This window comes from Oncorhynchus gorbuscha, linkage group LG02 (assembly GCF_021184085.1).
Source record: "Oncorhynchus gorbuscha isolate QuinsamMale2020 ecotype Even-year linkage group LG02, OgorEven_v1.0, whole genome shotgun sequence".
In the NCBI taxonomy this organism is placed as follows: Eukaryota; Metazoa; Chordata; class Actinopteri; order Salmoniformes; family Salmonidae; genus Oncorhynchus; species Oncorhynchus gorbuscha.
In genome coordinates, this window is record NC_060174.1 from 21,367,856 (window position 1) to 21,383,300 (window position 15,445).

At 42.1% G+C, this 15,445-nt stretch overlaps 1 protein-coding gene across 3 annotated transcripts in view; it reads right to left on the reverse strand.

The window, feature by feature from the left end:
• The window catches only part of si:ch73-63e15.2 (protein strawberry notch homolog 2), a 100,349-nt gene that overhangs the window by 40,632 nt on the left and 44,272 nt on the right, over positions 1–15,445 (reverse strand). For all 3 annotated transcript variants that reach the window (XM_046304552.1, XM_046304543.1, XM_046304534.1), the window contains exon 4: positions 12,206–12,308. In XM_046304552.1, coding sequence (XP_046160508.1) covers positions 12,206–12,308 — 103 coding nt within the window. The remainder of the gene's footprint in view (positions 1–12,205; positions 12,309–15,445) is intronic.

Below are 15,445 nucleotides of genomic sequence, written 5' to 3' on the forward strand. Positions count from 1 at the left end.
GGGGAGGCAGAATGGGTCTGTTCAAACATACAGAGATGTGTGATCTAACAAAGACACTCCATGGGACAATCAGGAAGTTGGAAAGGGTATGTGCACCGTGTGTGTGTGTGTGAGTATCAGAGTGTACTCAGCATTGAATATGTGTGCGGCGGATATATTCCTCACTCTAACTGGGGCTTACTGGTGAGAGTGCTTAGAAAAAGTGCTCTCCTATGATTCTTCTTCCAGTAAGCAGGGCAGCATTTCTCTTATTTTCCCTGAACCATGTTACACAGCACAGCAAATCAGATGATCTGTGTGGACAGATCAGACAGAGCCCGTGACCCAGATCCTCAGTGTGTGCATGCTGCACGCACATTGCCCTGCAAGCCTTCTGTGGCTAAATGTCTAAATGCGGTGACAACATGCTAGCATAACGCCACAGAAACCACTCTCTCTAGCAAGAATACTAGCCATACTAGGGTTTAGAGTGCATTCAGAAATTATTCAGACCCCTTGACCTTATCACGTTACAGCCTTATTCTAAAAAATATGTTTTTGTAAATGTATTAACAAAAAAACATGAAATTAATATTACTTAAGTATTCAAACCCTTTACTCAGTACCTTGTTGAAACACCTTTGGCAGCGATTACAGCCTAGATTCTCCTTGGTTATGATGCTACAATCTTGGCACACTTATATTTGGGGAGTTTTTTCCATTCTTCTCTGCAGATCCTCTCAAGCTCTGTCAGGTTGGATGGGGAGTGTTGCTGCACAGTTATCTTCAGGCCTCTCCAGAGGTGTTCGATCGGGTTCAAGTCCAAGCTCTGTCTGGGCCACTCAAGGACATTCAGAGACTAGTCCCGAAGTCACTCCTGCGTTGTCTTGGCTGTGTGCTTAGGGTTATTGTCCCATTGGAAGGTGAACCTTCGCCCCAGTCTGATGTTTTGAGCGCTCTGGAGCAGGTTTTAAATCAAGGAATCTCCCTGTACTTTGCTCCGTTACGTTTCTCTCAATCCTGACTAGTCTCCTAGTTCCAGATCTGTGCTATGACACAATCCTGTCTTGGGGCTCTACGGCCAATTCCTTCGACATCATGCCTTGGTTTTTCTCTGACATACACAGTCAACTGTGGGAAGTTATATAGACAGGTGTGTGCCTTTCCAAATCATGTCCAATCAATTGAATTTACCACAGATGGACTCCAATCAAGTTGTAGAAACATCTCAAGGATGATCGGGGGCGGCATGTAGCTTTAGTGGTTAGAGCGTTGGGCCAGTAACCGAAAGGTTGCTGGATCGAATACCCGAGCTGAAGAGGTAAAAATCTGTCGCTCTGCCCCTGAACAAGGCAGTTAACCCACTGTTCCCCGGTAGGCCGTCATTATAAATAAGAATTGGTTCTTAACTGCTGCCTTGCTAAAAAACGTAAATGTTTCAATGGAAACAGGAGCTCAATTTCGAGTCCCATGGCAAAGGATCTGAATACTTATGTCAATAAGGTATTTTTTAAACATTATTAATAGATTTGCAAGCATTTTTAAAAACCTATTCTTGCTTTGTCATTATAGGGTGCTGTGTGTAGATTGAGGAGTAAAACTATTTTAAAAAAAAATACATTTTAGAATAAGGCTGTAAGGTAACAAAATAAGGTAACAAAATGTGGAAAAGGGAAGGGGTCTGAATATTTTCCAAATGCACTGTACATGCATTCTGATTTAAGGTGAACATGCATGTGAGCGAGCATGAATACACAGAGAGAGAGAGACACAAACTTTCCACCGCTCAATTCACATCTCCACCTACTGAGTGCAGCATCGTTTGACCGGTCTGAAATGTGAAAAGGTCAAGCCTTTTCACAACAAGCTCATTCTACTGAGCCTGGGTGCACCTCCCATCCTGAGCACACGGAGACCCAAGGCACTTCACATACACCGCACGCAAGCATACCCACTCCCATTTCATCTGCCTTGACAAAGCCAATCAGTTTCTGCCTGAGTAACAGAAGGGGACTCCTCTGACATTTTAATTTGTCAGCACTCAGGGCAGCAGATGTTAGGAGAACAACTATAACTACACTCAATACCACAATTGACATGTGGATAGATAGATATAGATGTATAGCCTTCATGTGGATAGATAGTAGTATAGCTATCATGTGGATAGATAGATAGTTGTAGTACAGCCTTCATGTGGATAGACAGATAGTACTATAGCCTTCATGTGGAGAGAGAGAGAGAGAGAGAGAGAGAGAGAGAGAGAGAGAGAGAGAGAGAGAGAGAGAGAGAGAGAGAGAGAGAGAGATAGTAGTAAAGCCGTCATGTGGAGAGAAAGATAGTAGTAGTATAGCCTTCATGTGGAGAGAGAGATAGTAGTATAGCCTTCATGTGGAGAGAGATTGTGGTAAAGCCTTCATGTGGAGAGATTGTAGTACGGCCTTCATGTGGAGATGGATAGTACTAGTATAGCCTTCATGTTGAAAGATAGATAGTACTAGTATAGCCTTCATGTGGTTAGAGCGTTGGACTAGTAACCGGAAGGTTGCAAGTTCAAACCCCCGAGCTGACAAGGTACAAATCTGTCGTTCTGCCCCTGAACAGGCAGTTAACCCACTGTTCCTAGGCCGTCATTGAAAATAAGAATTTGTTCTTAACTGCCTGGTTAAATAAAGGTAAAATAAATAAAATTAAAATGTGGATAGATAGTAGTATAGCCTTCGTGTGGAGAGAGATAGCAGTATAGCCTTCATGTGGAAGGACATACAGTAGAAAAAAAGCCTTCATGTGGAGAGATAGTAATAGTATAGCCTTCATGTGGATAGATAGATAATTGTAGAAAAGCATTGATGTGGATAGATAGATAGCTAGATAGCTAGATAGCTAGATAAATAGATAGATAGTAGTAGTATAGCCTTCATGTGGATAGATAGTGTCAGTAGTATAGCCTTCATGTGGATAGATAGATAGTAGTAGTACAGCCTTCATGTGGATAGATAGATAGTTGTAGTACAGCCTTCATGTGCATAGATAGATAGTAGTAGTACAGCCTTCATGTGGATAGATAGATAGTAGTAGTACAGCCTTCATGTGGATAGATAGATAGTTGTAGTACAGCCTTCATGTGCATAGATAGATAGTAGTAGTACAGCCTTCATGTGGATATATAGATAGTAGTAGTAAAGCCTTCATGTGGATAGATAGATAGTAGTAGTAGTACAGCCTTCATGTGGATATAGATAGTAGTAGTACAGCCTTCATGTGGATAGATAGATAGTTGTAGTATAGCCTTCATGTGGATAGATAGATAGTTGTAGTATAGTCTTCATGTGGATAGATAGATAGTAGTAGTAGTATAGCCTTCATGTGGATAGATAGATAGTAGTACAGCCTTCATGTGGATAGATAGATAGTAGTAGTACAGCCTTCATGTGGATAGACAGATAGATAGTTGTAGTATAGCCTTCATGTGGATAGATAGATAGTTGTAGTATAGTCTTCATGTGGATAGATAGATAGTAGTATAGCCTTCATGTGGATAGATAGATAGTAGTAGTAGTATAGCCTTCATGTGGATAGATAGTGTCAGTAGTATAGCCTTCATGTGGATAGATAGATAGATAGTTGTAGTATAGTCTTCATGTGGATAGATAGATAGTTGTAGTACAGCCTTCATGTGGATAGATAGATAGTAGTAGTACAGCCTTCATGTGGATAGATAGTGTCAGTAGTATAGCCTTCATGTGGATATATAGATAGTAATAGTATAGCCTTCATGTGGATAGATAGATAGTTGTAGTACAGCCTTCATGTGGATAGATAGATAGTTGTAGTACAGCCTTCATGTGGATAGATAGATAGTTGTAGTACAGCCTTCATGTGGATAGACAGATAGATAGTTGTAGTATAGCCTTCATGTGGATAGATAGATAGATAGATAGATAGTTGTAGTATAGTCTTCATGTGGATAGATAGATAGTAGTAGTAGTATAGCCTTCATGTGGATAGATAGATAGTAGTACAGCCTTCATGTGGATAGATAGATAGTAGTAGTACAGCCTTCATGTGGATAGACAGATAGATAGTTGTAGTATAGCCTTCATGTGGATAGATAGATAGTTGTAGTATAGTCTTCATGTGGATAGATAGATAGTAGTAGTACAGCCTTCATGTGGATAGATAGATAGTGTCAGTAGTATAGCCTTCATGTGTATATATAGATAGTAATAGTACAGCCTTCATGTGGATATATAGACAGTAGTAGTAAAGCCTTCATGTGGAGAGATAGTAATAGTATAGCCTTCATGTGGATAGATAATTGTAGAAAAGCATTGATGTGGATAGATAGTAGTAGTAAAGCCTTCATGTGGAGAGAAAGATAGTAGTAGTATAGCCTTCATGTGGAGAGAAAGCTAGTAGTAGTACAGCCTTCATGTGGATAGATAGATAGATAGTAGTAGTATAGCCTTCATGTGGATAGATAGTGTCAGTAGTATAGCCTTCATGTGGATAGATAGATAGTTGTAGTACAGCCTTCATGTGGATAGATAGATAGATAGTTGTAGTACAGCCTTCATGTGGATAGACAGATAGATAGTTGTAGTACAGCCTTCATGTGGATAGACAGATAGATAGTTGTAGTATAGCCTTCATGTGGATAGATAGTTGTAGTACAGCCTTCATGTGGATAGATAGATAGTTGTAGTACAGCCTTCATGTGGATAGACAGATAGATAGTTGTAGTACAGCCTTCATGTGGATAGACAGATAGATAGTTGTAGTACAGCCTTCATGTGGATAGACAGATAGATAGTTGTAGTACAGCCTTCATGTGGATAGATAGATAGTTGTAGTACAGCCTTCATGTGGATAGACAGATAGATAGTTGTAGTACAGCCTTCATGTGGATAGATAGATAGTAGTAGTATAGCCTTCGTGTGGAGGGATAGATAGTAGTATAGCCTTCATGTGGATAGATAGATAGTAGTACAGCCTTCATGTGGATAGATAGATAGTAGTAGTACAGTCTTCATGTGGATAGATAGTGTCAGTAGTATAGCCTTCATGTGGATAGATAGATAGTTGTAGTATAGCCTTCATGTGGATAGATAGATAGTTGTAGTACAGCCTTCATGTGGATAGATAGTTGTAGTATAGCCTTCATGTGGATAGATAGATAGTTGTAGTATAGCCTTCATGTGGATAGATAGATAGTTCTAGTACAGCCTTCATGTGGATAGATAGTGTCAGTAGTATAGCCTTCATGTGGATAGATAGATAGTTGTAGTATAGCCTTCATGTGGTTAGATAGATAGTTGTAGTATAGCCTTCATGTGGATAGATAGATAGTTGTAGTATAGCCTTCATGTGGTTAGATAGATAGTTGTAGTATAGCCTTCATGTGGTTAGATAGATAGTTGTAGTATAGCCTTCATGTGGTTAGATAGATAGTTGTAGTATAGCCTTCATGTGGATAGATAGTGTCAGTAGTATAGCCTTCATGTGGATAGATAGATAGTTGTAGTATAGCCTTCATGTGGATAGATAGATAGTTGTAGTATAGCCTTCATGTGGATAGATAGTGTCAGTAGTATAGCCTTCATGTGGATAGATAGATAGTTGTAGTATAGCCTTCATGTGGATAGATAGTGTCAGTAGTATAGCCTTCATGTGGATAGATAGTGTCAGTAGTATAGCCTTCATGTGGATAGATAGATAGTTGTAGTATAGCCTTCATGTGGATAGATAGTGTCAGTAGTATAGCCTTCATGTGGATAGATAGATAGTTGTAGTACAGCCTTCATGTGGATAGATAGTGTCAGTAGTATAGCCTTCATGTGGATAGATAGATAGTTGTAGTATAGCCTTCATGTGGATAGATAGTGTCAGTAGTATAGCCTTCATGCGGATAGATAGATAGTTGTAGTATAGCCTTCATGTGGATAGATAGATAGTTGTAGTATAGCCTTCATGTGGATAGATAGTGTCAGTAGTATAGCCTTCATGTGGATAGATAGATAGTTGTAGTATAGCCTTCATGTGGATAGGTAGAAGTAGTATAGCATTCATGTGGGTAGGTAGAAGTTGTATAGCATTCATGTGGGTAGGTAGAAGTTGTATAGCATTCATGTGGGTAGGTAGAAGTTGTATAGCATTCATGTGGGTAGGTAGAAGTAGTATAGCCTTCATGTGGATAGGTAGAAGTAGTATAGCCTTCATGTGGATAGGTAGAAGTAGTATAGCCTTCATGTGGATAGGTAGAAGTAGTATAGCATTCATGTGGGTAGGTAGAAGTAGTATAGCCTTCATGTGGATGGCTTGGTAGAAGTAGTATAGCATTCATGTGGATGGCTTGGTAGAAGTTGTATAGCATTCATGTGGATGGCTTGGTAGAAGTTGTATAGCATTCATGTGGATGGCTTGGTAGAAGTTGTATAGCATTCATGTGGATGGCTTGGTAGTAGTTTAGCCTTCAGATAGATAGATACAACTTTGAAATAAAAATAAATGTGGATAGAGCCGTTATATTTTTGTATTTATTTTATTTATTTCACCTTTATTTAACCAGGTCGGCTAGTTGAGAACAAGTTCTCATTTGCAACTGCGACCTGGCCAAGATAGATCGTATCAATTTGACACATACAACAACAGAGTTACACATGGAATAAACAAAACATAGTCAATAATACAGTAGAACAAAAGAAAACAAAAAGTCCATATACAGTGAGTGCAAATGAGGTAAGATAAGGAAATAAATAGGCCACGGTGGCGAAGTAATTACAATACAGCAATTAAACACTGGAATGGTAGATCTGCAGAAGATAGTACTGGGGTGCAACGGAGCAAAATAAATAAATACCAGTATGGGGATGAGGTAGGTCGATAGATGGGCTGTTTACAGATGTGCTATGTACAGGTGCAGTGATCTGTAAACTGCTCTGACAGCTGGTGCTTAAAGCTAGTGAGGGAGATGTGAGTCTCCAGCTTCAGAGATTTTTGCAATTTGTTCCAGTCAAGGGCAGCAGAGAACTGGAAAGAAAGACGACCTAAAGAGGAATTGGCTTTGGGGGTGACCAGTGAGATATATCTGCTGGGGCGCGTGCTACGAGTGGGTGCTGCTATGATGACCAGTGAGCGGAGATAAGGCGGGAGTTTACCTAGCAGAGACTTGTAGATAACCTGCAGCCAGTGGGTTTGTCGACGAGTATGAAGCGAGGGCCAACCAACGAGAGCGTACAGATCGCAATGGTGGGTAGTGTAAGGGGCTTTGGTGACAAAACGGATGGCACTGTGATAGACTGCATCCAGTTTGTTGAGTAGAGTGTTGGAGGCTATTTTATAGATGACATCACCAAAGTCGAGAATCGGTAGGATGGTCAGTTTTACGAGGGTATGTTTGGCAGCATGAGTGAAGGATGCTTTGTTGCGATATAGGAAGCCGATTCTAGATTTAATTTGGGATTGGAGATGCTTGATGTGAGTCTGGAAGGAGAGCTTACAGTCTAACCAGACACCCAGGTATTTGTAGTTGTCCACGTATTCTAAGTGAGAGCCGTCCATAGTAGTGATGCTGGACGGGCGAGCAGGTGCGGGCAGCGATCGATTGAAAAGCATGCATTTAGTTTTACTTGCGTTTAAGAGCAGCTGGAGGCCACGGAAGGAGAGTTGTATGGCATTGAAGCTTGTCTGGAGGTTAGTTAACAGTGTCCAAGGAGGGGCCAGAAGTATACAGAATGGTGTCGTCTGCGTAGAGGTGGATCAGAGAATCACCAGCAGCAAGAGCAACATCATTGATGTATACAGAAAAGAGAGTGGGCCCGAGAAATGAACCCTGTGGCACACCCATAGAGACTGTCAGAGGTCCAGACAACAGGCCCTCCGATTTGACACACTGAACTCTATCAGAGAAGTAGTTGGTAAACCAGGCGAGGCAATCATTTGAGAAACCAAGGCTGTAGAGTCTGCCAATAAGAATGTTGTGATTGACAGAGTCGAAAGCCTTGGCCAGGTCGATGAATACGGCTGCACAGTAATGTCTCTTATCGATGGCGGTTATGATGTCGTTTAGAACCTTGAGCGTGGCTGAGGTGCACCCATGACCAGCTCTGAAAACAGATTGCATAGCGGAGAAGGTATGGTGGGATTCGAAATGGTCAGTAATCTGTTTGTTAACTTCAAAGACCTTAGCAAGACAGGGTAGGATAGATATAGGTCTGTAGCAGTTTGGGTGCACCTCAGCCACGCCCTTTGAAGAGGGGGATGACTGCGGAAGCTTTCCAATCTTTGGGAATCTCAGTCGATACGAAAGAGAGGTTGAACAGGCTAGTAATAGGGGTTGCAACAATTTTGGCAGATCATTTTAGAAAGAGAGGGTCCAGATTGTTTACCCCGGCTGATTTGTAGGGGTCCAGATTTTGCAGCTCTTTCAGAACATCGGCAATCTGGATTTGGGTAAAGGAGAAATGGTGGGGGTTTTGGCGGGTTGCTGTGGAGGGTGCCAGGCAGGTGCTTCAGAGGTCCCGTTCTGTGAGCTTAGGTGGCCTACCACTTACATTTACATTTACATTTAAGTCATTTAGCAGACGCTCTTATCCAGAGCGACTTACAAATTGGTGCATTCACCTTATGACATCCAGTGGGACAGTCACTTAACAATAGTGCATCTAAAACTTAGGGGGGGGTGAGAGGGATTACTTATCCTATCCTAGGTATTCCTTAAAGAGGTGGGGTTTCAGGTGTCTCCGGAAGGTGGTGATTGACTCCGCTGTCCTGGCGTCGTGAGGGAGTTTGTTCCACCATTGGGGGGCCAGGGCAGCGAACAGTTTTGACTGGGCTGAGCGGGAGCTGTACTTCCTCAGTGGTAGGGAGGCGAGCAGGCCAGAGGTGGATGAACGCAGTGCCCTTGTTTGGGTGTAGGGCCTGATCAGAGCCTGGAGGTACTGAGGTGCCGTTCCCCTCACAGCTCCGTAGGCAAGCACCATGGTCTTCACAGTGTGGTAGTGTTGTTGCTCCTAGACACTCCCAATTCACAATCATGTCACTTAAAGTTGACACGGGCAGCTCTAGTGGGGCATAAATTCTACATACTGACCTGTTGGAAAGCTGGCGCCCTGGCACGTTGAAAGACACGTTGAAATTCACTGAGCTCTTCAGTGAGGCATGGCTGTGTGCTCGATTTTATACACCTGTCAGCAACGGGTGTGGCTGAAATACCTGAATGTCCACATACATTTGTATATACACGACCGTTCAAAAGTTTGGGGGCACTTAGAAATGTCCTTGTTTTTGAAAGAAAAGCACATTTTTCGTCCATTAAAATAACATGAAATTGATCAGAAATACAGTGTAGCCATTGTTAATGTTCTAAATGACTATTGTAGCTGTAAACGGACAATATTTTATGGAATATCTACATAGGCGTACAGAGGCCCATTATCAGCAACCATCACTCCTGTGTTCCAATGGCATGTTGTGTTAGCGAATCCAAGTTTATTATTTTAAAAGGTTAATTGATCATTAGAAAGCCCTTTTGAAATTATGTTAGCACAGCTGAAATCTGTTCTGTTTAAAGAAGTAATAAAACTGGCCTTCTTTAGACTAGTTGCGTATCTGGAGCATCAGCATTTGTGGGTTCGATTAGAGGCTCAAAATGAAACCAATCACTTTTCTGTAACTCGTCAGTCTATTCTTGTTCTGAGAAATGAAGGCTATTTCATGTGAGAAATTTCCAAGAAACTGAAGATATTGTACAACGCTGTGTACTACTCCCTTCACAGAACAGAGCAAACTGGCTCTAAACAGAATAGAAAGAGGAGTAAGAGGCCCCGGTGCACAACTGAGCAAGAGGACAAGTACATTAAGGTGTCTAGTTTGTGAAACAGACACCTCACAAGTCTTCAACTGACAGCTTCATTAAATAGTACCTGCAAAACACGAGTCTCAACGTCAAGAGTGAAGAGGCGACTCCGGGATGATGGCAATCTAGGCAGAGTTCCTCTGTCCAGAGTCTGTGTGATTTTGCCCATCTTAATCTTTTTATCGGCCAGTTATGGCTTTTTCTTTGCATCCCAGAGTCGCTTCTTCACTGTTGATGTTGTGACTGGTGTTTTGCGGTTCCTATTTTATGAAGCTGCCACATAAATTCTTCCCAGAGTTCAAGTAACAGACACATCAACATCAACTGTTCAGAGGAGACAGCATGAATCAAGCCTTCATGGTCTAATTGCTGCAAATAAACCACTACTAAAAAGGACACCAATAAGAGGAGGCTTGCTTGGGTCAAAAAACATGAGCAATGGACATAAGACAGGTGGAAATCTGTCCTTTGGTCTGATGATTCCAAATTTGCGATTTTTGGTTCCAACCGCCGTGTCTTTGTGAGATGCAAAGTGTGGTTCCCACCGTGATGCATGGAGGGGGAGATGTGATGGTGCTTTGCTGGTGACAGAGTCTGTGATTTATTTAGAATTCAAGGCACATTTCACCAGCATGGCTACCACAGCATTCTGCAGCGATACGCCATCCCTTCGGGTTTGTGCTTATTGGGACTATCATTTGTTTTTCAACAGGACAATGACCCAACACACCTCCAATCGCTGTTTTTCAGTCTTTCGGTCCCAGCTTTGATGCACCCTGTACTGACCTCACCTTCTGGAGGATAGTGGGTTGAACAGGCTGTGGCTCGGGTGGATGAGATCCTTGATGATCCTTGTAGCGTCATACACAAGAAGACTTGAGGCTGTAATCGCTGCCAAAGATGCTTCAACAAAGTACTGTGTAAAGGGTCTGAATACTTATGTAAAAGTGATATCAGTTTTACAGTTTATATAAATTAGCAAAAATGTCTGAAACCCCATGACAAACCAAACAGGTTATTGTGTGATGAGGAAAAAATACAATTTAATCAATTTTAGAATAAGGTTGTAACGTAACAAAATGTGGAAAAAGTCAAGGGGTCTGAATACTTTCTGAAAGAACTGTATATTATTTGTGGGTTGAGTTGGAGAAAGTAATTCAGACAACTAGAAAGGCCAGTCTAAATAGCACACTGCTTGTCAAGAAGAAAAAAAGCTACATGAAAAAGTAGGAAAATCCCCTATGAAATACCACACTGAACGCATAACATAACATTGTTCCTACATGACAAAGACAAGCTGCTATCTTTGTTCTCCTAAAATCCCCATCTGAATATCATGCGGTTATCAGAATAAAAATCACAGGGCACCTACACTCAATCATGGGTCTACAAAGCAAAACGGACATTTCAGAGGTATGTTTGTGTCATATGACACCGGTGTGCGTGTGTGTGCGTGTGCGTGTGCGTGTGCGTGTGTGTGTGTGTGTGTGTAGCTCTGTACAGTGTGTGCAGCACCCATTTAAGTCTACACCACACAGCTGGGCAGTGCCCGGGAGCTGTAGGGCATTCAGTCCTCCCAGGCATCTGTGCGCACTTGGCATGTGCCACACTTGGGTAAGAGGCTCTTCATAAAGTAAATAGGCATACCCCCAACCACTGAACACTCATTACTCACCAGCCACCTGAACCAGGAAAGGCCGGATGTGAGAGGTATACTGACTGGCTCTTAATTAACACATCACTGCTCTCCTTTACCCACAGCTACTGGAGCCCAATGAGTTAATACCATAACACACAACCTCCATACAAACAACCCAGATGAGAAGTCAATGGTCTGTGTTGTTAAGGCTAATCTCAGTCATTCATTTTCCATATGAAGAGAAGTGGAATTGCCTGGGTTGACACAAAGTGTGTATAAGTGGGCAATACAAATGAAGATAATAAATATAGCCCATAGGATGCTACATATAAACAGAGGGGGGAAATTCCCTGTCCCAAAAGCCCCAGGGTGATCGGTGGTGCATAAACTCAACAAGCAAATATGAGGAATAAAGCAAGAGATACAATTCCTCCATGCAAAAACTCCCCGAAAAAAAAACCACGCTTTCAAGTGTTTCTCAAAGGTGCAATGAGACCAACCATTTTCCTCAGAGTGACAGAGTGAATAGAACCTGATGGCAACAACTAAAGCCCTGATAAATGACAGTGGCTTATTAATAACAAGCGTTCACAGGAAAAGGAGCGTAGACAGTGTCAGACACAACGTTTTAATCCGTTTCTACAGCCAGGAATAACCAACCATGCAACATTGAAGACAGGATCAGAGAGCGAGACAGACGGGGACAGAGGGAGTGTGATATAGGGAGCTCTTACCTGAGGGAAGTCTCCGTTCCTGGGGAGGTTGAGGAAATCGTCATGGAACCCTGAATGGCTGAACATGTCCAAATCGGGCATGGGAGCATTCAAGTGGTATTGCCTGAAAAAGGTCAGAGGTAAGGCAGCTTAAAGAGATGTACTGAGAGGTTGAGAGCAGAGTGATATGGATAGCAGGTTTCACAAGGGAACTCCCTAGTCATCATTAGGTGGGCAGAAGTTGAATCAGAAGGCGTTTGGAATTAATTTAAACAAAGAACTAGAACGCAGTGAGAATTTTGCATTGGCGTGGTTGGAAAAACAACAGTCTCATACTAGCCCAACAAAGACATAACTAAGAGCAAGAATAGTGAGAGGATAAAAGGAATAAATAAAGTCAACATGCACAAAGTGGAATACGTCAACCCGTACAAACTGTGGAGTCATAACACAAGCTATTCAACCAAATGAGTCATTATCCTAAAGGAGATCTCTTTTTTTGCAACCAAATCTCTATTTGTGATGTAAATGGCATGTTATAGAAGGGTCCAGACACCTTAACAGAAGTGCTTTGCTATTTGGCTGGCAGACACACAAGTAAATTAGTTTACAATGAAAAAGCAAAGTACTTTTTGCAAAAATTATGCATAGCCATCATATTTAAAATGTTTATCATAGAAAGAATGTAGCCAGCTACAATTTCTAAATTTTCGCTTGAAGTTAATCTTGCATTTTACTGGAGAAAATAGGCTACCCCGAAAAGTACCAAATTAAAGTAGCTATACATCAGTCAGAGTACGGTCTCCTGATGAATTCTGATCCGAGTGGAGAAGTGCAACTGAAATTACAATAAGAAGCATTTTAGATCTGGGTTTACAAAACACAAAGATATTTCTGGTGCATTTTTTTTCTTTGTGAAAAACTGAATTCTGCGTTATCGCGATCCCTTGAGTTTAACTATAGTGTTCGCTTTCTGCCATGTTTGAGAAAATAGTACAACTGCCACTGCTATTTTGATTTCCTTCCGTGTTTTTTGTGTTTTGTGTGTGTGTGTGTGTGTGTGTGTGTGTGTGTGTGTGTGTGTGTGTGTGTGTGTGTGTGTGTGTGTGTGTGTGTGTGTGTGTGTGTGTGTGTGTGTGTGTGTGTGTGTGTGTGTGTGTGTGTGTGTGTGTGTGTGTGTGTGTGTGGCATGTACACATGCTGCTCCAGAGCCAGTGCGGTTCTTCCTTCAGACAAGCATGCATCAAAACTTTGTTAATTTGAACAATGTCTCTCGTTCACATTTTTAATTTTACCTTTATTTAGTTGAGAACAAGGTCTCATTTACAACTGCGACCTGGTCAAGATAAAACAAAGCAGTGCGACACAAACAACACATGGAAAAAACAAACGTAGTCAATGACACAATAGAAAATGTCTATATACAGTGTGTGCAAATGTAGTAAGATCAGGGAGGTAAGGCAATAAATAGGCCATAGTGGCGAAATAATTACAATTTAGCAATTAAATGTGATAGATGTGCAGAAGATGAATGTGCAAGTAGAGATACTGGGGTGCAAGATGGGCTATGTACAGGTGCAGTGATCTGAAAGCTGCTCTGACAGCTGGAGCTTAAAATTAGTGAGGGAGATATGATTCTCCAGCTTCAGTGATTTTTGCCATTCGTTCCAGTCATTGGCAGCAGAGAACTGGAAGGAAAGGTGGCAAAGGAGGTGCGGGCTTCGGGGATGACCAGTGAAAAATACCTGCTGGAGCACATGCTATGGGTGGGTGTTATGGTGACCAGTGAGCTAAGGCGGGGTTTACCTAGCAAAGACTTTTTGATGACCTGGAGCCAGTGGGTTTTGGTGACGAATATGAAGTGAGGGCCAGCCAACGAGAGCATATAGGTCACAGTGGTGGGTAGTATATGGGGCTTTGGTGACAAAACGGATGGCACTGTGATAGACAACATCCAATTTGCTGAGTAGATTGTTGGGGGCTATTTTGTAAATTACATAGCCAAAGTCAAGGATCGGTAGTATAGTCAGTTTTATGGGGGTGTTTGGCAGCATGAGTGAAGGATGCTTTGTTGCAAAATAGGACACTGATTCTAGATTTAATGTTGGATTGGAGATGCTTAATATGAGTCTGGAAAGAGAGTTTACAGTCTAACCAGACACCTAGGTATTTGTCCACATATTCCAAGTCAGAACCGTCCAGAGTAATGATGCTGGACGGGCGGGCAGCAATCGGTTGAAGATCATGCATTTAGTTTTACTTGCATTTAAGAGCAGTTGTAGGCCACAGAAGGAGAATTGTATGGCATTGAAGCTCACCTGGAGGGTTGTTAACACATTGTCCAAAGAAGATCCAGATGTATACAGAAGGGTGTCGTCTAAGTAGAGGTGGATCAGAGAATCACCAGCATCAAGAGCAACATCATTGATGTATACAGAGAAAAGAGTCGGCCCAAAAAGGTAACCCTGTGTCACCCCCAGAGAGACTGCCAGAGGTCCGGACAACAGGCCCTCCGATTTGACACACTGAACTCTATCAGAGAAGTAGTTGGTAAACCAGGTGAGGCAGTAATTTGAGAAACCAAGGCTGTGGAGTCTGCCTATAAGAATGTGGTGAATGACAGAGTCAAAAGCCTTGGCAAGGTTGATGAATACAGCGACACAGTATTGTCTTTTATCGATGGTGGTTATGATATCGTTTAGGACCTTGAGCGTGGCTGAAGTATACCCATGACCAGCTCGGAAACCAGATTGCAGAGTGGAGAAAGTACGGTGGGATTCAAAACAGACGGTGATCTGTTTGTTCACTTGGCTTTTGAAGAGCTTAGAAAGGCAGGGTAGGATAGATATAGGTCTGTAACAGTTTGGGTCTGTAGTGAATCGCCCTTTGAAGAGGGGGATGACAGCGGCAGCTTTCCAATCTTTGGGGATCTCAGACGATACGAAAGAGAGGTTGAATAGGCTAGTAATAGGGGTTGCAACAATTCATTTTAGAAAGAGAGGGTCCGGATTGTCTAGCCCGGCTGATTTGTAGGGGTCCAGATTTTGCAGCTCTTTCAGAACATCGGCAATCTGGATTTGGGTAAAGGAGAAATGGTGGGGGCTTTGGCAGGTTGCTGTGGAGGGTGCCGGGCAGTTGACCGGGGTAGGGGTAGCCATGTAGAAAGCATGGCCAGCCATAGAGAAATGCTTATTGAAATTCTCAATTATAGTGGATTTATCGATGGTGAGAGTTTTTCCTAGCCTCAGTGCATTGGGCACC